We start from the raw sequence: 24,787 nt of genomic DNA on the forward strand, positions 1-24,787 counted from the left end.
GGATTTATTTATAAACGGCTATTTAGTGCACTTTGAAAGAATATGATTTTACGGACAAGAGAATATGATTCAGTCCATCATTCAGATATTTCTGGTTCCTATGACCCTACACGAAAAGACATCCTTCCTGACTTCTGTTTTAGAATGCTCTTCCTCTCAACTCCCATTGCTGAATCAGTTTTAACAGCGCCTATGACAATTTTGATGACCTTAATTAAGTTCTCACATAGCCTTCTTCAGCTCAAAGTTGAATAAGTACAGTTGCTTTAGCCTAAAAAAGTCACATATTGTGCCAGGATTTACTTTGCTGCTCTATTCTGCAATTTCCCGTGCTGTTATGTCCTTTTCTGTGTTAAATAGAACTGCACATGGTATAACAGATATGGTTTCACTATTATACAGGTATTTTAGAAATGCAGATTGCATATTTTGTATAGCACATATTTTTTCAGGAAACTTTTATCAATATTTGGATGCTTAAAAAAATATCCAGAGTTTAATTTATGGTATGTTTTAAACTGAAAGTTAAATTAACACTTGTGTTTCTATTAGTTGCCAACAAAAATTCTACCATATTTCTACCAAAATCCTACAATGGAAATTTTTTATTTATTTTTTAATTCCAAATCTATTTTATCATCAATCCTGCAAATCAATATTTATCCTCAAGGTGGTGTGGTCTGTGTCTAAATATAGAATATAGTATAATCAGACCCCTAAACACTATCCCAAATCATTGACTAAAATTAACTTGTCAATGCTGAAGAAGACTATTACATGAGGAAAGGTATGCAATGAAAATCACACAGCCACATTAATCTTCATTACCAGGTTATGGGAGACAGGAAAAGCAAGCCTCATTACGGTCTCAAACACAGAGGTCCTTCCTTGGGTGTCCTGCTTGTGAGCAAACTTCAGATTCCGGATGTCCTGGAAATAACATCACAAATATTGCATCAACCACAAAATGCTGGACCCACTTATGGTAGTTTTCACTTTAAAAGTACAGGACATTAAGACCAAAGTATTTCTCTATGTGTGTTCTACAAAATCTCCACTCATTTTTTCAATTATTACTATTTATTTAGCAGACACCTTTATCCTAGGCAAATTAAAAAGCAAGCTATAACACATACAAGAATGACAGCTGAAAAATTTTGGGGCTTTATTGTCTGCACTATAACCTTTTATGCTCCCTACCAAATACACAAATGAAGAAGTTTCATGCAAGAAACAAATCAGGTTTTTCTTGTGAGAATGAAAGGGTACAGTTCCTTCATATATGTAAACTTGAAAAGTTCATTCAAAAATGTTTACTTCTATTGCATATTTAAAAAAAAAGTGAAAATATAGGATTTGTAAAACATCCTATATTTTAGGTGGCAAAATTTCACAGACATAATGAGGTACCCCATACTCTCAGACAGCTGACTTCCCTGGTGATGCTTACAGGGCCTCACATGCAACGCTGTGCGTAGAATTCACACTAAAACACGGTTTACAGACAAAACTGGAAATGTGTGTATGCACAAAAAAATCCAGTTCCATGCACTTCACCTTTATAAATCCCAATGAACATGAAATTTAATGCACATGTGCATATTTGAATACTAGTGGGCTTCACCCCTGCTCGCTCCGCTCGCCAACCCCCGTTTTTGTTTTTCCGGATACACACTTACCAAGATTTTTTTGTTCTTTGAATTGTTGCTATTTCATTAGTTTCACTTTTATTTCAGAACTTCTGTAAAAACAATAATTTAGAATCTTTCGAGTCCCAATGTGCTGAATCTTTTTAATGAGGTCAGTGAGACATGTGTTTAATGACTTTGTACCATAATTCAGGATAGGGTTCTCCGTTTGGAATTTCAGCACAGACAAAACGAGCTACATCATCAGCAGTTAATAATTGTTTTTGCAAAGTAACCAATAAATGCATGTGCGGTAAACCCCGTTTTTGAAATTCTTTTGATTTAAACTTCAAAGCCTTACAGATATTTACATACTATCACCTATATCCATATATTCGATCTCTATTTGCCTTTTCGTTATTTCTTCGAGTAATAATTTCTCTTTCTTTGCACTAATGCAATGTTTACTGTCTTTGTTTTGACACTGTCGTTTTTTTCTGTTTTCATATTCTGTATCTTGCTCTGCATGTGTTTCGCACCTACGTTTTGTTTCGAGTCTTTTGAATTCCAGTTTTCATTATCTTTAACCTGCTCTGCATGTGTTTGGCCCCCTTGTTTTTTAACCTCTTTATGACGTTTTACTTTGTTTTCTGTCTTTTATTTCTGACTTCGCTTTATCCTGCTTTTTTTTTTCCCCAATGACACCTGGTCCGTGGTGATTACTTTCTCTACTTTCCCTTTTTCGAGTAATAATTTCAGTTTGTTTGCGCTAATGAGACCTTTACTTTCTTTTTTTGTACTTTCTAATTTTTCTACTTTCATATCTTTAACTTTCTCCACATGTATATTGCGCCGTTTTTTTTGAGCCTTTCGAATTCTACTGCTTTCATAAACTCTAACCTGCTCTGCATGTCTACAGTGCCAACATTTGTGAACATCTTTATGAAGTTCTACTTTGTCTTTTACTCTCTGTCTTTTCATTTTGAGCCTGATTGGACATGCTTTTTTTTCAATTCCACTTGTTCTGGGCTGATAATTACTTTCCTTATTTTCTGAATTTACTCCTAGATTATTCTTTTTCTTTTTTGTATCTCCAACGCTTTTGAGTCTCTTTTCTCCGCATTGCTTTCTTCTTAACTTAGTTGTCTATGTTTTATTTATAACGCATTGTCCTTATACGCTTTATAGGCGCTGAGAGCCCTGGATCTGTGTGTGCTCAAAGCCAAAACATGACTTGAGTGTGTTGCTGCCCGTGCTGTTATTTGGTTGTAAGTAGGACGTTCCTGGGTCAAACTCGTGGCACAAAGTCTCATGTTTAGGGTCCCAGCGAGACGCTCCATGGCCATTCTCTTTAGTTTCGCGGGTCTTTTAAGTCTCTTCTGTGATCTTAACATAAAGATCACGTCTCAATGCCCTACTGTTTCTCTCCACGATTTTTTTTTATAATAGAGAGATGTACATCAATATAAATAGCCCCTTTTGTTGTGTGTTTTTTTTTTTAAATGGTTAAAGCAAGTACAAAAAAAAAAAAGAATTTCACTGAATGCGAAGTGATATCCTACTCAGTGAAGTGGAGGGAAGGAAAAACTTACTTACTTTACTTTAGGCAGTGCCCAAAATAAAAAAAGACGTCAAAGTCGAGGTGGAAAGGCGAGTCATAGCCCACTGTCCCAGTGTCATACAGAAGAACATTAGGGCACAGAGAAAAAGGGAAAAAAAATCATGTAAACAGTGAAGAAAAAAAAAAGGTTGAATCGTAGACTGTAGTTTATTTTCTCATTAAAGTAAACTTAATCTTAAAATTGATGTTTAATTTGAGTTTCTCAAATGCCATTGTAACTAAAGTAGCACATTAAATGCTTTGTATTCTATGTGTGTGAATCACTACGTGCTTCTTAAACAGGCTCTGTCTTTAGTAGACAGAAGTATGCAGGCAGTGATCACCACACACAATGATATTACAGCTCTCTGAACATTTTAGAATACTAAGATGTATACTTGATATTTTCACAATGAAATGCATTAAAGCATGTTTAAACATGTGGCGGCACGGTGGCAAAGGAGTACCAATGAGCTCTTGGAAATCTAAATATGTTCTCTCTTCTATTGAATTGAATTGAATTCCTTTATTGTCATTGTATGGTAGAATGAGGTTCAATATGCAAATACTCCATAAACTTATTTTCCTATAAAATAACAATACAATAAAAAAAACAATGAAAAAATATACAATATGAAAGCATTAGTTCAATAAACCTGTACATACTATAGCACAGAAAGTGCAAGTGGTTCATAAAGTGGCTCAGGACTGTGCAATGTTACAGTTGTAGTGCAAGTTTAAAGTGAGATAAATGTGATTATAAGTACAAGCAGTTCTACTAGGAGCACCTGATGGGCTGATTGAGAGCATTTAGAGCTTTTACAATAAAACAAGGTCCCTGCAGAAAAGGTTCTGAAGCATTTGCCAGATGGGAGAAACTCAAATAGACTGTGGCATGACTAAATGGAACCCATGCAGATGCTGGTGGCTTTCCAGAGGCGGCATGTGCTATAAACGTAACTCCAAAGCTGGCCGTTGTATCCCAATAATCATCTGTGTACGCAACACAACCCGCCGTAGAGATTCCAATCAGCTGCTGTATAGCCGTGATTCCACACTCAGATACAATGGATTTACTCCAAGTGGTGCACTGATAGTAAGAACACTAATGCAGCAATGGTATTTGGAATAATTTGGTCATTCCATGCACCATTATATTGTTTCAGAATGATTACAATCAAGTGCCTTAAATTTGTAAACAATAAGCAGTAAATTTTGCCGTATTTGATAAAGCCCACATCATGGATGCAAATATGAAAAAGAAGGGAAATGACACAGAAACAGTAGCACAGTTTTGATGCTGGGTGCCACCAGTTTACAAAACCAAGCAGAAAACTGTGTAAGCATGGCCTGAGATGTGTGTGGCTTTATGCAAAGATTAGTTTTTATACATCTCAAAGTGAGCGTGGAAACGCACATAAGCAACATTTTTGTGTGTATGCACTATTTATACATGAGACCTGCACTCCCTTTAAAAACTTTAAGTTTGCAACACTTTTCTTCTAGTGCACAAAATAAGTTAACAAAATACATTTATGGACAATCACAAGCCAGTCTTGTAAATATTGTAATTCTCATGGAATGGAGAAGTGTATGGAAAGTGTATCATAAGTGGGCTCCTCCTTGATAATTCAACAGTACTGCAAGTTACTTATGATTTTTAAATAATTGCATTTTGTAGAATATCATCTTGAAACAATAATTACATGATTTCTGATATAATGCCGGATAGAAAACAAATATGCAGTTAAGCATTGTAAAAAGGAAATTAGACAATTAGGTTTATGGGATAAGCAAAAACCAGTAATGGAGATTCAATAATTGCATTGTGAGTTTAATGAAAATCAGAAATGCTCCTGTGTACAATAACTTTGCTACTTTCAAGCATGCTGAAGCTTCCTGATGTAGCAACCAACTCATCACTTTTCGTTCACATGAACAACGGAATACATTTGTGTTCTGTAACAAAAGTGCAGCAAAAGCTGAGCATGTTGGCTGGTTAAAGATCCTGTAATGTTGAATTTCCTGAAAACTTTAGCAATTTCCTTTGGCTATTGTACACACAAAGTAGTGGTGAAACTGGTAGCTCAGAGTATTTTGTAACTAAAAACAGAAAAATAAACAGATGGACATAGCAATGATGTAAGGCAGGAAAAAAATCAGTTAAAATACAATGAACTAAAAAAAAAAAAATCCCTTCATCTTTGAACGCTGCTTCTCTGTTCTTAGCCAGCCTCTGTCCAGTCATGCTGCACAGTGGAATTTTTTCAATGTTACTGTTTTTTTTTTGTTTTGCAGTTGTTGCCATAGTTTTGTAGTGTGCCTTCCATTTTTAAAACTATTCCTTGCCACATACAGACATATACTGAATTCTAATTTTACTTCTAATTGTGCCATTTAACCTAATACAACTGTAAGTCACAGATGGTGGCTACTTGAAATTTCATGTGTGTTTTTCTTTATTTACTTGTGCTAAAAGGAGAACAATGCGTTTAAAGACAAGGATTACTGTCTCCAACTCACTGTCGGATTAACAGCTATATTCTAGGTCCACCCAGTTGAGCCAAAATTTAGGTGGTATTTTCAGGAGACAACATTTTTATGGCCAGATGCCACTTCTGCTGCCAACCCCTTTGATGACACACAAGAGGGACAGTGACCTTATTCTAACCCTTGGACATGAGGTAAAGATAAACAGAATTGCTGGATTATATATATCTTATGTTTCCATACCTCTACAGGTAATTGGCATGAAGTTAAAGATGTTTCACTGTCTAAAGTGTTTTCAGCTGATATTAGTTCATGGGTGTCATGTATCACTATATTTTAAACAAAGGATACTGCCAATGATTATCTGTGGCATCGATAACACACACTACTACAGATATTGATTAAAAATAAATAAATATAAACCTTAAAAAAAAAAAAAAATATTGAGGAAAACAGTGAGCGTTATACTGCAGAAGTTTAACTAAGTGAGATGATAGCTGAAGTCACAAAAACACTGTCAAAAGTGAACTATGAGAGACTGTTTGTTAAAGTTAATTGTTAAAACATGAGGAGTCCAAATGGGAATAATGTTTTTAAGTGACCTGGGCAATATGGAGTGCTCCAACATTCCCAAGGGTGATTCATGTAAGACAAAGCATTACAATGCTCCTCAAAGTTATATGTAAGGACATGACATGTCCAGTTGGCTATATCCAGATGTATACATCCATATGACTAAAAGAGGTATCAACTGTAAAATGAACCCAAAAACAGAATTTATTATTGCTGTAATTAATGAAGTACAATAATGAATATATGAATTTATGGTTTACTTTTTGTTAAATATTTGTCAGTAATTATAAGAAGATATATCTTATAAGGCAAATAATCCAATATGAGATATATTCTTTTGTCATTATGTTAATGCATCTCATTTTATGAAGGTCTCATTTGTACATTTTAAGATGTCACTCTCTTGTATACAACTCACTTGCAACAACTTATCCTAATATTAACAAGTTAGAAAATATACAAGTCATAACAGTCAGGGATATTCAGAGACTTAGTTAATTCCTTTGTAAGTTGGAGCATTACATTTTTTTCTCTTCATCAAAGAGACAACTATCACATTTTTGCTTATTGAATATTTTCCTAACAGTGAGTCATGTTAAAAAATAACAGGGATAATACAGTAGAATGTAAGAGCATGTGTTAGTTGACTACACTAAAAACACAGTTTTTAAACTCCTTTTACAATGCTGTGTAGTTAAGAATGTAACTTAAATTGCCTTTGATGTCCTATTTTTAGTTGTTGGTTGCGGAGGGTGCAGTTTAAATTTCTAAAACATAACATTTTTGAAAGTCTCACAGTAAACTTGTTGGTTGCTTCAAATCATGATGAAGCATTGGCTATATGTTTAAATCTAAATTAAAAAAAATTCACAATACAAAGTTGAACAGATATTATTGATGTTATATGATCTTTTACAAACACACAATAGAATATTTTTTTAATCTGTCTATATAACCAGAATATACAGTATTTCCAAATAAATATTTTAGTGTTTTAACATATTCTTAAAATACACATTGGAATGAAAACATTCTGATGGACATAAACTTTAAACAAAAAGATGTCGCAAAGAATCTTAAAATTATACTATGCAGTTTAACTTTTTTCTGTCAAGTATGTATAGTATGGGTACAGTGCAGCCCCCCTTGAAAATTTGTTGCCTTATAACCAAGAGGTAAAATTAATGATAAAAAGTAAAATAATATGTACAGCCCGCTCTACAAGTTCCAGATGAAGAAAAAAAAAAAAACAATTTTACAGTCATATGAAAATGTTTGGGAACCCCTCTTAATTCTTTGGATTTTTGTTTATCATTGGCTGAGCTTCCAAAGTAACAACTTCCTTTTAAAATATGACATGCCTTATGGAAAAAGTAGTATTTCAGCAGTGACATTAACTTTATTGGACTAACAGAAAATATGCAATATGCATCATAACAAAATTAGACAGGTGCATAAATTTGGGCACCCCAACAAAGGTATTACATCACTACTTAGTTGAGCCTCCTTTTGCAAATATAACATCCTCTAGACGCCTCCAATAGCCTTTGACGAGTGTCTGGATTCTAGATGGAGGTATTTTTGACCATTCTTCCATACAAAATCTCTCCAGTTCAGATAAATTTGATGGCTGCCGAGCATGGATAGCCTGCTTCAAATCATCCCATGGATTTTCGATAATATTCAAGTCAGGGGACTGTGACGGCCATTCCAGAACATTGTGCTTTTCCCTCTGCACGAATGCCTTTGTAGATTTCGAACTGTGTTTTGGGTGATTGTCTTGTTGGAATATCCAACCCCTATGTAACTTCAACTTTGTGACGGATACTTGAACATCATCCTGAAGAATTTGTTGATACTGGGTTGAATTTATCCAACCCTCGACTTTAACAAGGACCCCAGTCTCTGAACTAGCCATACAGCCCCACAGCATGATGGAATCTCCACCAAATTTGACAGTAGGTAGCTGATGTTTTTCTTGGACTGTGGTGTTCTTCTTCCGCCATGCAAATCGCTTTTTGTTATGACCAAATAACTCAATTTTTGTCTCATCAGTCCAAAGCACTTTGTTCCAAAATAAATCTGGCTTGTCTAAATGAGCATTTGCATACAACAAGCAACTCTGTTTGTGGTGTTAGTGCAGAAAGGGCTTCTTTCTCATCACCCTGCCATACAAATGTTCTTTGTGCAAATTGCGCAGAATTGTAGAACGATGTACAGATACACCATCTGCAGCAAGATGTTCTTGCAGGAGGTGATCTGTGGGTTGTCTGTAATCATTCTCACAATGCTGCGCATATGCCGCTACTGTATTTTTCTTCGCCTGCCAGACCTGGGTTTAACAGCAACTGTGCCTGTGGCCTTCCATTTCCTGATTACATTCCTTACAGTTGAAACTGACAGTTTAAACCTCTGAAATAGCTTTTTGTAGCCTTCCCCTAAACCATGCTACTGAACAATCTTTGTTTTCAGATCTTTTGAGAGTTGCTTTGAGGATCCCATGCTGTCACTCTTCTGAGGAGAGTCAAAGGGAAGAACAACTTGCAACTGAACACCTTAAATACCTTTTCTAATAATTGGACACATCTGTCTATGAAGTTCAAGGCTTAACAAGCTAATCCAACCAATTTGGTGTTGCAAGTAATCAGCACTGAGCAGTTACATGCATTCAAATCAGCAAAATTACAAGGGGACCCACATTTTTGCACAGCCAGTTTTTTACATTTGATATAATTTCATACAACTATATACTGCTTCACTAAAAATCTTCGGAAAACACCCCAGTACTCAGATGTTCCTAGAAAATGAAAGACATACTACTGTTATTTTTTTTGTTGAAAGTAAATTATTATGCAGGCTGAGAGGGGTTCCCAAACTTTTTCATATGACTGTAAGATGAATTAATAACACAAAGAAAAACTAAAACAGCTAGGTATGCACACTTCTGTAAAAGCAATCCTAGACTAGACATTTGCCAGTAATATTGATAAAATTTCAAAATGCAACAAATACAGTAAAATTAAGCATGCAATTTCACAGTGCTAAGAAAACTTATTTTAGTATTCCTAATGTAACCAAACCTTAAAGTCCAAACTTGCTTCATTGTCTTCTTTTTATTTTGTAAGTGTTGTCTGGTTTCTGCTAGATGGTCTTTGACCAAACCACTATTTGTGGACTGAACAGAAGTTCTTTGAAATCAAGTTTTAACATATGAATTTCAAAAGGAACAAACGGGGCAAACAAACTGCATTTCCCCTAATGAGCTCAGATATAAAACTCTGTTTTAAACCCATAGAATTTTGGCCACTTGTCTTAAAATAAAGTGATCTGCATTACCGAAGAAGAACTCCTACTGTACTTTGATAAAACAAAGTCACCCTAGGCAGGAAAGCTGTTAATGAAAAAATGTTTGATAATCTAGGTAAAAATGTAATTACATTTTAAATAAAACTCTAAGGGAACTGATGCATCAAAACAAAACGTTTCCAGAGTATATGTTTGTTGACACTTCATGGTGTTAAAAAAATTTCAATATTTTTTCCATGAAATAGAACAATGATGGCTGGAAGGGGCGAGCAGCTTTTGATTTGTGTTTATTCTCTGGATTATGAACTAGACATATTCCCGTTTATTAGTAATAAACTAAAGGTCAAAAGTTTTACAGCACCTCAGTTTTTCTTCAAATTTAATCAGATGAAATGCAATGAATGGCCTACAATGGTGAAAAGTTAAGCAGTAAACAGCAAGAGGTTTAAATTTAAAGTTTAGATTAGCAAAAACAGAAAAAAAAGGAAATACCAGAATATTACAAATGGGCCTTCTTCAGGGAACAACTAATAAGTGACAGCCTACAGATTTTCTGCAGCAATTAAAGTAAATTAAGCCATGCAAGTTGAAGCAAACAATTTGCACAGGTGTCCCAACTTTTGTTGATTACTTAAAAATTAATCTGTCTTAAAATAGAGTTTTGAAGAAAAACTAAGGCGTTCTAAAACTTTTGACTGGTAGTGTATATATTGTTTCAAATTACAGTAATTAATTAGAAACCACTCAGCTGTGTGCTTGCATATTTAAAGTGACAAAACCCTGCGGGGGCAAAAGATATTTCTAGTTTATTTCAAAATTTTCAGTTTACTCAATATTACTGCACAGCATTTTAAATAACTTATTCTGAAAGCATTTAAAGGAACTAAAAATGAAATATACTTAGTGATATTACAGAATTTAAAATAGTGAAATAATATTTAATAATGGTATTATTTTGATATCCATAGTATAGAAATAGTCACAAAATGTACTTTCAGTAGCACCTACTTTACAAACAAGCACATAAGAGACATCTCCCCTGCTCAAAGCACCACCAGCCTTCTCAATTCGACTTATCACTCCCAGAGGAACATCAAGAACAAACGCAGAATCCTAAAGTCAAAGTAATACAAACATGTATATGTCAAACACAGAGATTACACATTATCAGTAAAATACAGAGTCTATTTAAGCAAAATGTGTACATGTGCCACTTTTATCTTATCCATACATATACATACTCATTTGCCAATCCTATAGACTAAATTATGTTAATCAGCATCCTTACCTTTTCTACCCGCTTAAAAAACAGCCTGTAGTTTGTAACAGTCAAGGTTCCTCTTATCATTCCCATAAATGGACAAATATAAGTAACATCTTTGACTGTAGGAAATGAATAAAAAAAAGTGTTGATCTCTGTAAGGTTAAACAACTACAATAACACAAATAATCATCCACAGTGTTAAGAAATCTCCAAATCAGCTTCTTTCAAATAGGTATCGCAAAATGTAAACATATACTCTTGTAGCATTCTATATAACTATATACTAAGTATTCAGACCCTTTGCTGTGACACTCATATATTTAACTCAGGTGCTTTCCATTTCTTCTGATCATCCTTAAGATCACCTTCATTTGAGTCCAGCTGTGTTTGATCATACTGATTGGACTTGATTAGGAAAGCCACACACGTGTCTAATATAAGACCTTACAGCTCACAATGCATGTCAGAGCAAATGAGAATCATGAGGTCAAAGGAACTGCCTGAAGAGCTCAGAGACAGAATTGTGGCAAGGCACAGATCTGGCCAAGGTTACAAAAAAATTTCTGCTGCACTTAAGGTTCCCAAGAGCACAGTGGCCTCCATAATCCTTAGATGGAAGACGTTTGGGACGACCAGAACCCTTCCTAGAGCTGTCCGTCCGGCCAAGCTGAGCTACTGGGGGAGAAGAGCCTTGGTGAGAGAAGTAAAGAAGAACCCAAAAATCACTTTGGCTGAGCTCCAGAGATGCAGTCAGGAGATAGGAGAAAGTTGTACAAAGTCAACCATCACTACAGCCCTCCACCAGTCAGGGCTTTATGGCAGAGTGGCCTGTCGGAAGCCTCTCCTCGGTGCAAGACACATGACAGCCCGCATGGAGTTTGCTAAAAGACACCTAAAGGAATCTGAGATGGTGAGAAATAAGATTCTCTGGTCTGATGAGACCAAGATAGAGCTTTTTGGCCTTAATTCTAAGCGGTATGTGTGGAGACAACCAGGCACTGCTCATCACTTGTCCAATACAGTCCCCACAGTGAAGCATGGCGTTGGCAGCATCATGCTGTGGGAGTGTTTTTGAGCTGCAGGGACAGGACAACTGGTTGCATTCGAGGGAAAGATGAATGCGGCCAAGTACAGGGATATCCTGGACAAAAACCTCCTCCAGAGTGCTAAGGACCTCAGACAGGGCCGAAGGTTTATCTTCCAACAAGACAATAACCCTAAGCACACAGCTAAAATAACGAAGGAGTGGCTTCACAACAACTCTGTGACTGTTCTTGAATGGCCCAGCCAGAGCCCTGACTTAAACCCAATTGAGCATCTCTGGAGAGACCTAAAAATGGCTGGCCACCAACGTTTACCATCCAACCTGACAGAACTGGAGAGGAACTGCAAGGAGGAATAGCAGAGGATCCCCAAATCCAGGTGTGAAAAACTTGTTGCATCTTTCCCAAGAAGACTCATGGCTGTATTAGCTCAAAAGGGTGCTTCTACTAAATACTGAGCAAAGGGTCTGAATACTTAGGACCATGTGATATTTCAGTTTTTCTTTTTTAATAAATCTGCAACAATTTCAAAAATTCTTTTTTTGTCTGTCAATATGGGGTGCTGTGTGTACATTAATGAGGCAAAAAATTAATTTAAATGATTTTAGCAAATGGCTGCAATATAACAAAGAGTGAAAAATTGAAGGGGGTCTGAATACTTTCCGTACCCACTGAATTTTTAAATAAACCTCTTATCTATCCGAAACTAAAGATTTCCTGTTTTTTTATGTATAACATGCCTGTGAATGTTTGCTAATAAAATTTAAATGTTTCATATCTCCAACTTTGTAAAAAATACAAGCTATTGATAACATTCTGATTAAATAAAAAATAACAATGGTTTTATTTAAAACTCTCCAAGAAAACAGTGGTCTCTCAGGTTTCAGCTGAGATACTTTGCTTACTGCTGCTGCAGCTACACTAACTTAAGACAGAATGCAAAAGGAAGTGTCATTGTTCTATTTCCATTGGAAAATGTAACCATTCCCTGCCCAAACCACCACTCTAGATTTTAATTGCAGCTATATGCATTCTCATTACATCACCCCTGCTTATGGACAGATGCATACATACAGCATTCTCAGACCAACTTTATCCAGTTCAGGAGAGCAAGTTATGTATATCATTGTTGTATTTATATGCATTTAACCCAGTTATTCCAGGTTGAGGATGAACATAACTGCAACCTATGCAGGCAGCGGTAGAAACAGGGAAAGTGTCAGAGATCACAAATATATACCTTAGATTAATTGTAATAAAATGACATATTCACTTATACAATCATACAAAATACCAAGATGACCTTTAAAGTGGCCAGTCAGCCCAAACTGCAAGTTTAGGATGTGCTAAAAAACAGAACACTCTTGGAGAAGTCAGAGAGAACATACAAAATTTATAGAAAGAACACCAAAGTACATCCCTATGCTGACAGTAATATTTAATAGTCAAGTATAATTTAGTTACAATTAAATATCCAGCTGGGAATTTAGCAGTTGTATCATTGTTCATTTACTCATTTCAAAACATCTGTCCAAACACTGTATTACAACATTTAAAAATAAAATTATATTCCAATATGTCAAAAGTAAATGACTGAGCTGTATAATTCTACAAATAACACTTCTAAAATGCAGCTTCTATATGGTTTCATTAAAATAAAAAAGCAGTTAACTTAAAATGTTTCAAAACATTATCTTGCATAAGACCTAACATCTTAGACAAACCATGACAGAGCTGGGTCTGCTAAATTGGATTTTTTTTAATGAGGGAATAAAAATTTCTCAATATCTGACAAGGCCAAGTACACATGACCTGTAGATGCAGTATTTCACTATTTCCATTTAACAGTGTTGTATTTTGAACACTTATTAAATCTGTAAACAAATATAACTGTTCTTTACTAAACTCAGGTTGTGCCCACAGATACAAATCAGATGGTGTGTTATATGTTAATGTTTTAAACCTTCTGGTTTTTCGGAATGAAACATTGGACTATTGTAGGATCTGTTAAAGAATATAAAATTATTGGAAGTATGTTTCCTTATTATTCACTTGTCAATCCAGTATATCTACATATACATTATATACTTTAAAAAAAATTGCACAGCATGTGCAGTTACCTGACCTTGCATCACGAAAAATGAACTTGGCTCATAACTCAAATTGTGAGTCATGTTGTCAGGCACCTGATTTGCTCAGCCATATGTTTTCAGACTGTTCACCACTCGTACTGTACCAGGAAAAATATTTGCCTACCTGTTAAGACAGTACCGGAACCACTATCACTCCCAATCATTCACAGTAATGTTTAGAGTATTACCACGTCTATTGTGATATCTTACACTGTTTTACTCACTGGTCATCTTAACTTATTCAGTGGAAAAAATGTAAAACCATCCATTATAACAAGAATAGAAAATTCTATTCTTAACCACACATTGCCGCACAGCTCCTTTATAATTTGGAAAGAATTTATTAATCTTGTCCTTAAGTATGTCATAAACTCTCTAGGCAAGTTATTCCGAAGTTTAGTCCAGAGTGCCCCATCCATCCATCCATCCATTTTCTAACCCGCTGAATCCGAATACAGGGTCACAGGGGTCTGCTGGAGCCAATCCCAGCCAACACTGGGCAGGGTGCCAACCCACCGCAGGACACAAACAAACACACCCACACACCAAGCACACACTAGGGCCAATTTAGAATCGCCAATCCACCTAACCTGCATGTCTTTGGATTGTGGGAGGAAACCAGAGCGCCCGGAGGAAACCCACGCAGACACGGGGAGAACATGCAAACTCCACGCAGAGAGGACCCGGGAAGCGAACCTGGGTCTCCTAACTGCGAGGCAGCAGCGCTACTGCTGTGCCACCGTGCCCCCTGTGGCTATACATTTTTTCCAACCAGTTTTATAACTAGTAAATCATTTTACTTCTTCTCATTGCTTAATTAGCAGGTCTGTTACTTAATATTGCATTAATAAAAATGCAGTAATGTCAGATTTGTATTTTTAATACATTAAAAATATATATTTTTGTCTTAAAGCTGTGTTTTTTTTTCCTGTTAATTCACCTTTTCTGCTTCCTTAATGGTATCCAAACATTAACAATTAATGAACACACATGAGAGAAAATAACACTTTATATTGAAAAGCTGAAGCTCCTTCAGTGTCAAAGCCACTAACATTCTCCTTAGTAAATAACACTGTGCATTACATGAAAAAGGAAACTTGGAAAAGTGGAATGAAAAATATTGTAATTAAGATCTTACAGACTGACAAAACATGAAATTACCTTCATGTACCATATAAAAAGGTTTGCTACACTGCAAATAAAAATTTAGGAAACCCACTTTTGTAATACCTACAGTATATTGAATAAAAAAATGAAAATTAAGGTAGTCCATTTAAAACCAGAAGATAGATTAGATGAAAACCTGAAGCCGCTGAGGTCCCCCATATTTCAGTTCAGAACTAAGTTTAGTTCTGCTCTCAATGATTCAGCATTATTGATTGACAACCACACAATGGGTTATCTGACATTAATATTATGGCTCTCCAAATGAGTTGGTGATGGTATTTGAGCTAAATATGAATTTGATATGAAATACAGTATGACTCTTTGTTTGCTCAATTTATTTGTGCCATCCTTTTTAAGCAATATATTACAAAACTAATACAAGGGATAAAAACACATGTTATTTTATTTTTTCCCACTTATTATGGCCTTTTCTTTCTCTAAAGTATAGACTATGTAATGTTTGTTTGATATAAAATAAAGCATAAAATTGACTTTTGCTTGTATAAACCAGATTAGCAATACTTATTTTCTGGCAAAAATCTAAACAGAATTTAACCTAAACATGACTAATAAAAACAGCTTTGGTATAACTGACAGTAGCTTTTTCAGCATTATGAATATATGTATTTATATTATTATTATTATGAATATCTGATAATTTCAATTTTTATTTTTAAGCAGGATTGTTTATTGCATGGATTGTTAACTGTCTGACACAAAAGAAATATTTTTTTTTCAATTCATATTACAATATCGCATTTACACATTTATTCCTAAAGTAGTTCAAAACAGAATAAATTTAAAGGACTCTATACATACGAATAAACTCTTAATAAAAAGACAAAAGCTGTAAGAAGAAAAATTAAAACTGAAGTTACTGTATATATGATGAAAGTGCTACAGAACATTTGGCAAAACAAATAAACAAAGCGTACCCACCCGTCTCCTTCAGGGACTCATTTGGCAGCAACTGTGGCTCTTCTAGATCAGCCCAGTTGTTACTGTCACCAAGGACCTGAAAACAAGAACACAATCAGAATTCTAGTAAAACTAGAAACATTGTCTATTCACTGAACATCAAGTATTAGACCACCAAGTATTTCATCATGTGTGCACTTCCCACAAACATATTTAATGTGCAGTGCATCTGCATACTTTCAACACAAGAAGAGTACCTGTATATATAGTTCATTTCCCCATGGTAATTTATTGTCAATGCACATATGATGTGGTTTCCTTTAGATTGTGGTCAATTATGTTATTTACTAATTGAAACATTTTCTTACTCTTCTAACTTAAAATGGCATATTTATGATATGGTACACTGGGAAAACATGGTAACTGTCAGGAAAAGAACCCTAAAAAAACAAAGATATGTGCTCCTATCCTAATGAAACTCTTAAAAGTCTGCTGCTTCTTCAGCCTCAGCTAGCAAACAGTCTTAGTGAGGTAGACAATCTGAAAGAAAATCTAACTTCTAAGCAGGACACACAGCATTTCGAAATACTGGTAATGATTGCCTCAAACAAGGCAAAGACCTACAAAGAACACATCAAAATAGTGACAGTTTCATGCAGCTATACAGCCACCATACAGTGTGAACCCAGCCTCAAGTTTGTAAAAACTCACTATGGTCCCCAGCATTTCCAAGGCTTTGGTGTTTTACAAAAGGGTGCCAAGCCTGCCCTGCTTCCATTTATATAGTAATCTATACCTATAGAGCACCCAGGTTCCTCTAATGTTGTAAATTCCAAATATTAGCAGTACTGTATTGTGTTCCCTTCCCCTTACTGTATATTTTAGGCACAGTGGTCACACCACTCAGACCCTCTAAATGAATAAAGATCATTTCAACATCCTAGTTACATTACAATACAGTTTATTTTTGTATAGCCCAAAATCACACAGGAAGTGCCGCAATGGGCTTTAACAGGCCCTGCCTCTTGGCAGCCCCCCAGCCTTGACTCTCTGAGAAGACAAGGAAAAACTCCCAAAAAAACCTTGTAGGGAAAAATGGAAGAAACCTTGGGAAAGGCAGTTCAAAGAGAGACCCCTTTCCAGGTAGGTTGGGTGTGCAGTGGGTGTCAAAAGAAGGGGGTCAATACAATACAATACACAGAACATATACATACCCGAAGTTCAGGTGACTTGCAGGTATTAGACCTCAAATGAAAGGATCGATCTGAGCGGGATGTAGAAGAGCTGTTAAGAGGAAAAAAAAAAGATAGCAAACAAATAAATTGCAAGTCAAATTAAAAATCAACCAGAAAGAAATACATTGTCTAACTAGGATCACTTTCTTACACAGCAGAAACCATCCCAAATGTTTAAAATTTCCTCCTCTTAATGCATTTGCACTTGGTTAACTTCTGTTTAATACTGCCAGAAGTGCACTCAAATCAACAGAGATACCGAATTACCTATCTTTACGTGCACGTCCGTGCGTGTGTGTGTTCCCTATTACATACACACATTGTAAAAATTGACCGAACGAAGGCTGGCTTCAGGGAGGGCATCCAGCCATATAAAGTTCCCACAGCCAAAAATTTGGGGGAATCACCCTCACCTTAAGATTTGGGAGAAAAAAGACTAGCCTGGGAGAACCCATTAAACTGTCAGAGAGAGACAGAGAAATAATCTGTTTAACCTCTACTTAAATACAAGACAAATAAAAATATAATAGGTCACTTTGGGTATTGGTTTCAAATGATGAGCATATACATGCAGGTTTTCATCTAAAGATTCACCAAAATGTTTTTATAGATTATTAGGAAATGGTGGCACTGACCAAAAAACAGGAGACAGAGCTGGAGGTGGCAGAGTTAAAGACTTTAAGATTTATAATCGGTGTGAGAAGGATGGATAGGATTAGAAATGAATACATTAGAGGGTCAGCTCAGGTTGGACGGTTGGGAGACAAAGTCAGAGAGGCGAGATTGCATTGGTCTGGACATGTCCAGTGAAGAGATGCTGGGTATATTGGGAGAAGGATGCTAAGGATAGAGCTCATAGGGGAGAGGAAAACAGGAAGGCCTAAGAGGAGGTTTAAGGATGTGATGTAAGAGAGGACATGCAGGTGATGAGTGTAACAGAATAAGATGCAGAGGACAGGAAGAAATGAGAAAAGTTGATCTGCTGTGGTTACCCCTAACGGGAGCAGCAGAAAAAAGAAAACGGTTAGGATCATTACTACTGACATGTGTATACAGCACAGTGAAATTTTACTTGCACATGCTAATCAACATGCAACATGTCACCACTCTCTGGTGCCATGATCAGCGAATTTAACTAAGTTACCTCAAAACCTCTGTCTTCCCACCTGAAAAATCTCAGAATATCAATTAACAGCACTAATAACCACTAAGGGATAAATTAGAGTTGGAAATGAAACCAATACATAAAACAATGATTTATTTTTTTAATAACTAAATATTTCCTGCTTATTGTTTACAATGTCTTTGTTAGCAATAAAATTATTGGAAAATTGTAGATATTTTTCAATGCTAAAGTACTAAACCAGGTGTCTTGATCGGGACTGATTCTTCTTCTATTCTGGAAAATTTATTAAGGAAAGAGCCAAGGCTGGACCTCATTGTAACATCAAAGAACAAAAGGCAGAACCCTATACTTTGCATGTATACACTTAATAAGCATTCTTAAGATGAGATTTTATTTTAGAGAAAGTGAAATGGTAATGTATACTGATTCTGTAATTGTATTAATAGACTTTAAAATTGGCACGGGAAGGAGTGAAACATCTGAAAAGGCATGTTTGGGAGGAATGCCCTGTCTGACTTCAAACCAAGCGGAAAACTGCATTGGATTAATTTCCTGGATCGAGAAAAGGTTCCAACACTCAGATGCTCACATGTGTAGCTGGTACAAGCCCAGAGTTCCTTAAGAAAAAAATCATTTACCAGTTTTATAGATGTGCTATTCATTGTGGCACTGTGTTTAAGATGGAGAGGTGGTAATCTGTAAATTAAGAAATGCTCTGTCTGGTGACCCGCACAGCTGGAACAACCACTGGACACAAAAAAAAAACTGGAAATTTGTAATGAACGATTAAAATGCTTCTCTCTAGAAGAGCAATGGCAGAGTAAATTGCAAGGGACAGTAGCCAAAAGATGACCGGTCAAGCCAGTAAACTTAAGATCCACCATCAACAACATAAACTGCCAAGTGAAAGAAGGTGGGTTTCCATATAAGTTTAACTATCAGGCCAAGAATGCAGCAGGTGCAGCATTCAGTGAAATAAAGGTCTAGACGTAGGAAAAGTTTTCTGGTGCCAGGAATAATGGCATTCAGAAAATCTTAAAAGTTCTGACAAATTATTTAATGACTTAAGAAAGGTAGATAGTCTCCCTGGTTGTTCTCAGGAAGAATGAGAAAATGTTGATTTCAACCTCGGATAAAGACATACGAATATGAAGAGGATATGAAGACATATTTTGTGTAATGTTCTCTGGGTTGATAGTGGATCACAGGAAGCATCTGCAGTTTTTCATGGAGAACGGTGGGGGCGTTGTGCTATAAACAGAAAGCCTGTGACTGACATTATACCCTTTTAACCTGTCTGTGGATTGTTAGAAGGGGATGAAACCATGTGGAGAAGGAGGCCAAAGAAAGGATGATCAGGTTCGGCCGCTGTATAAGAAATTATCACATTTTGTGTTACTGCCAGTCCATTCCCCTGGCACCCCTGAACTCTTCTTTCATCATGTAACTTAAGTAATGATGTAAAAGTGATTACAAATAAATAAAAAAAATAAATCACAACTCTATTTTTGCACCAGAGTCACGAGGTAGAATTGCCTCATCATATTTTGACTTGTTTTAAAAGAAGCAATAAAAGCTACTAGTTAATTTTACTCATTCAAACACAACATCCACCATCATTCTCTTTCTCTTTACTGTATTCTCAAAATGAGTGATTCTGCATGTACTGTAAAAAACAAACAAAAAAAAAACCTGGTAATTGGTTGGTGGCACTCCATGTGTTTCCTTGTGGTTTATTATCATTCATTTGTGCTTTTGAAAATGTCCTCAGTATTTTTGCTATCGTTCATGCACATGCTACAAGTGAAAAACAGTGAGTATTGACTGGTATAGCAAACTTTGTAATTACATGGAGATGGCCACTGGCATCGCCTCTTTCAAAACTCTTAAGGTTTTCTTTTGACAGAAAATGGAATGTGGCACAATTAGTTCATCATAGTTAGTGTCATGTGTCCAGATATAATAAAATTCATATTTACATGCTTGATCAACAAACACCACAAATTGTACTAATTAGATTATGTAAAAAATAACACAAAATATAAGTGGTTCATGTAAAATATAACACCACCCGAGGTGGATGAAAAACCTACACAAAGGAGAATGTAGGAGATGATGAGATCCACCCAGTAAAGCCATTTTCAAGGTTCCTTCCTACCTTGAGTTCAACAGTGCAGGAACTGAATACAACTCCCCATTTGGAAATATGAAGGGATGGCCAACTGTGAAATTTAAAACTATTCAATCCACTTTTTTCCTTTTTTGATTCTTAGGAGCATATAATAAACAGTAAACATTTGATTCAATGAGTAGGTAAAGTTAAAAAGCTGCTGTCCCCATGTCCCATAAGTAAATTAAAGACGTTTTAGATTGTTAACTTGTTATGTAGTGAAACAAACATTCGAAAAATCGCGAATGCCCCCTCGCTTCTTTACCTCACCCGACTATCAGCAAATCTTGCTGCCTCACTCTGCTCACCAAACAGAACATCAAATAGTTCGTAGTTGGTAAGAATGGAACGCTCCTTCACTAGTCTATACTTTCTGAGAAGTATTCCGTTCCCGGTAATTTTACTTTCTGCAAGAGAATCTTTTGACGGTAATGGCTCTCGTTTCGGGAGTGTCCGATTTCCTAACGCTCCCATACTGGGCTGCCTCCGGTCTTTTTTGTCTTCCACTAGGTAAGCTTATGAAGAAGCCAAAAAAAAAAAGTAACACCACATTGTGCGAAGAAGGCGAAGCCGTGGAGTCCCCATCTAAGACAGTACAAGCTAAACAGATTATCATGATGTGCTTGTCCCACAAAGGCAGCTACTGCATCCCCTTTCTCCCCGTCATGTAGACACGCGTTCTGCAGTTAACCAGTACCTGGACAGCGAGTCTATGCTGGCTTGCCGGGAAGAGGATAGTTTGGACCCCAGACTCTCGCTGCTTTCGCTCTTCTCCATAGTGAAGTCCGACTTCTGAAGGCGTTGTAAAGTGCTAAAGTACACCGGAAGCGGCCATCTTTACCCAGAATGCATTGTAGTGACAGATGAGGGCGCGGTCCTTGAGCCGCTGCGTGACCATTTCATTTTTATTACAGTTCGTTCAGTTCATCTTTTATTCCGAGGTGGTCAGTTACAATAAAATTATTACTATTGTAATAATGTTTTTTATAATAGAAACTTTTTTTTACAAAGTTCATTGTAGAACATGCATTAATAGTAAAAGATACAGAATAAAACAAAATTAATAAGCACTTAAAAAAAATTGAGAATTCGATTTAAGGTTTGAAGTAGGGTTGCCAACCGCCCTTAAATACGAAATCGTCCGTAACTGAAAAGTAAAAGACGTGTTTCGTGTTGTTCATTACGGAACGTTTTTCGCATATTTTTCCACAGTAAAGGTGGCAACCCTAGTTTGAAGTCGGCCAGGACATTCCTTGCAGCCATATGCTTTAAGTTGTTTCGATTCTCCCCATGCAAGTTTTAAAGTTTCGGATTTTACGTTTTTTTTTAATTTTAAAGTTATCGGATTGGATCAAATATTGAAAATGGGTTATTCAAAAGAAAAAAGGATACTGAAATCGGATTAGATTACAGAACCCATTCTTGGTTTTAATCTGGATCAAACCAGTATGTGTTGTTCAAAAATTTTAGTAGGATTGGGATAACTTTGATTTTAAAAATCAGGATTATCCTTATCCCAGCAGAAAGGTGGATTTAGAGGATTTCGGGGAAAAATGTAATAAAACTTTAACTGTCACAGTAGACATTTGGCTACCTGTTAAGCTGTTCAGTACAGTAACGTAACACAAAGATGATTTTGTCCCCATAAAATAATCCCCCAAACAGACGTCAACTTCACACAAAAGTAATATAATAATAGACTGTCATACATCACATTATATTAATTACAATGACCCAGTCATCAGAGATGAACGAGACAAAAGCAGTTTGTAACAGTTACATCCCTTATTGCTCGTCCAGTCAGTCCCTGACTCAGAGAGGACGCTGGATGTTGGTCTTGTTCATTAACAGGTCAGGTGCCTCATAAACGTAATCGCAGAGATGGACATTGCGCCTGGTAGTGCTGGTATGCAGGACAGCACAGGTAAGTATCATGTTCAATGCTCCCTGTGGTTCCACTGATAAGTAGTTAAGGCATACAAAGCACCTTTTCAGAACTACTTAAGCTCCTTGATTCACATCTTGTTTTAAAATTAGAAGTATTGAAGCGTGCCTGATCAGGTGTGTTTGCTGCAAAAAAAAGGGGTCATCAGCCATGGTAGAAATGGATTGGCACTGTCTCCTAAGACTATGCCATCAGGTTGTTTGTTTGGAGCTCTGTGTATAGAGCGCTCTTCCTCAGAATAAATGCATCATTGATAGTCCCAGGCAAATTGACGATGCAGTGAGTCTCTGTTGATGAGGTCAGTGAAGGGGATGTCTGTATTGTAAAAACACTTTAAGTGATTCCATGCTAGCTATTCCACCTGTTGTTCTTTGCATACTTAATAGTCCATTGTGATACTGTATGTAGTCCCATTTAGAACACTAGTATTTCAAATTTGGTAATCTTGAAAAATTTGTATCCGGATCAGGGTGATCCAATCCAGTGTTGCTCAGAAAAAATGGCACAAAAGTAAAATGGATTACCTGATCCTGAATTTCAAAATCAGGATCATTCTGATCTCCATTAAACTTTTTGAACAACAAGGCTCTGATGATACTTGTCTGACTGACTCACTTGTAAACTATATTTTAGATAGAAAGACCTAGGTGTCACAAAACTTTATACAGTTCAACGTGGAGCTCGACTGGCATTTGCTCAAGAACACCAGAATTGGCAAGTCCGCCACTGGCGCCCTGTACTTTTTACAGACGAGAGCAGGTTCACCCTGAGCAGCTGTGATAGACGTGAAAGAGTCTGGAGAAGACAAGGAGAACGGTATGCTGCCTGCAACGTCGTTCAACATGACAGGTTTGGTGGTGGGTCAGTGATGGTCTGGGGAGGCATATCCATGGAGGGACGCACAGACATCTACTGCGTAGGAAATGGTGCTCTGACTGCCATAAGGTATCGAGATGAAATCCTTGAACCCATTGTCAGACCCTACGCTGGTGCAATAGGTCCTGGTTTCCTCCTAATGCACGACAATGCCCGGCCTCATGTGGCAAGAGTATGCAGGCAGTACCTGGAGGATGAAGGAATTGAAACAATTAAATGGCCTTCACGATCCCCTGACTTAAACCCAATAGAACATCTGTGGGACATTATGTTTCGATCCATTAGGCGCCGCCAGGTTGCTCCTCAGACTGTACAACAGCTCAGGGATGCCCTCATACAGATCTGGGAGGAAATGCCACAAGACACCATCCGTCGTCTCATTAGGAGCATGCCCCGACGTTGTCAAGCATGTATACAAGCTCGTGGGGGCCACACAAGATACCGAAAAGCATTTTGAGTAGCAGAAATTAAGTTTTTGAAAAAATGAACTAGCCTGCCACATCTTAATTTCACTCTGATTTTAGGGTGTCTACACAATTGAGCCCTCTGTAGGCAGAAAACTTTTATTTCTATTAAAAGACTTGGCATCCTTTTGTTCCTAAGACATTGCCCTGTTGTTATTTGCATAGATATCCAACTTCATATTGAGATCTGATGTATCTAATGTGTTTTTTAAAGTGTTCCTTTAATTTTTGTGAGCAGTGTATATTATTGTGTTATACACTCGTTCCTGTAATTATTATTAAACTAGCAAAATACCCGCGCTTCAAAGCGGCAAAGTACTGCCTTAAAATTTTTATTAAGAAGAAAATTAAACCTTTTTAAACTGAGGGAAAATATACCAATAATTATTTGTTAAGGTTTTCTTTGTATACCACATTGTCAGTTCAGCCCTCCGGTTGTAATATGACCAAGTTGTGCACTGAGCTTACTCTTGAGCATGCAACATACAGTTGGCCATGTGAAAAGCAATCTTGTCTTAAATATCACAGATTGGATTGCGGCTGTCATAATCGGTTTGAGTTTCATGGTTTGTTTCAATTACGACAGTATTTGTAGGACTTGTGCTGAAGAGACGTTTGGCATCTGTCAAGCATTGTAAGCACACAACCAGCTTCATCGATAACTTCACATCCAGCTTTTGAGAGTTTAAACATTCAGAAACATCAAAGTGTCCACTACTGAAATCGTCACCTGTGAATCTAAGATGTTTAAGAGGCATTAGCGGTTGTCGAAAGGTGTAAAATATTTGGCCATTTTGGTACACTTGAAAGCAACAACCGAACAATTCAGCGGCAGCCATCAACATGCAGA

At 36.5% G+C, this 24,787-nt stretch overlaps 1 protein-coding gene across 1 annotated transcript in view; it reads right to left on the reverse strand.

Annotated features, from left to right (window-relative positions):
• The window catches only part of mtmr2 (myotubularin related protein 2), a 40,799-nt gene extending 19,288 nt beyond the window's left edge, over nucleotides 1-21,511 (reverse strand). Inside the window, exons 1-6 of the mRNA XM_039744071.1 lie at nucleotides 21,350-21,511; nucleotides 17,336-17,405; nucleotides 16,143-16,218; nucleotides 10,886-10,980; nucleotides 10,606-10,710; nucleotides 829-930 (exon numbers count right to left, since the gene is read on the reverse strand). Coding sequence (XP_039600005.1) covers nucleotides 829-930; nucleotides 10,606-10,710; nucleotides 10,886-10,980; nucleotides 16,143-16,218; nucleotides 17,336-17,405; nucleotides 21,350-21,429 — 528 coding nt within the window. The 5' untranslated portion in view covers nucleotides 21,430-21,511. The remainder of the gene's footprint in view (nucleotides 1-828; nucleotides 931-10,605; nucleotides 10,711-10,885; nucleotides 10,981-16,142; nucleotides 16,219-17,335; nucleotides 17,406-21,349) is intronic.
• Between the last annotated feature and the right edge of the window lie 3,276 nt (nucleotides 21,512-24,787).

Source organism: Polypterus senegalus, chromosome 2 (genome assembly GCF_016835505.1).
Source record: "Polypterus senegalus isolate Bchr_013 chromosome 2, ASM1683550v1, whole genome shotgun sequence".
NCBI classification, from domain to species: domain Eukaryota; kingdom Metazoa; phylum Chordata; class Cladistia; order Polypteriformes; family Polypteridae; genus Polypterus; species Polypterus senegalus.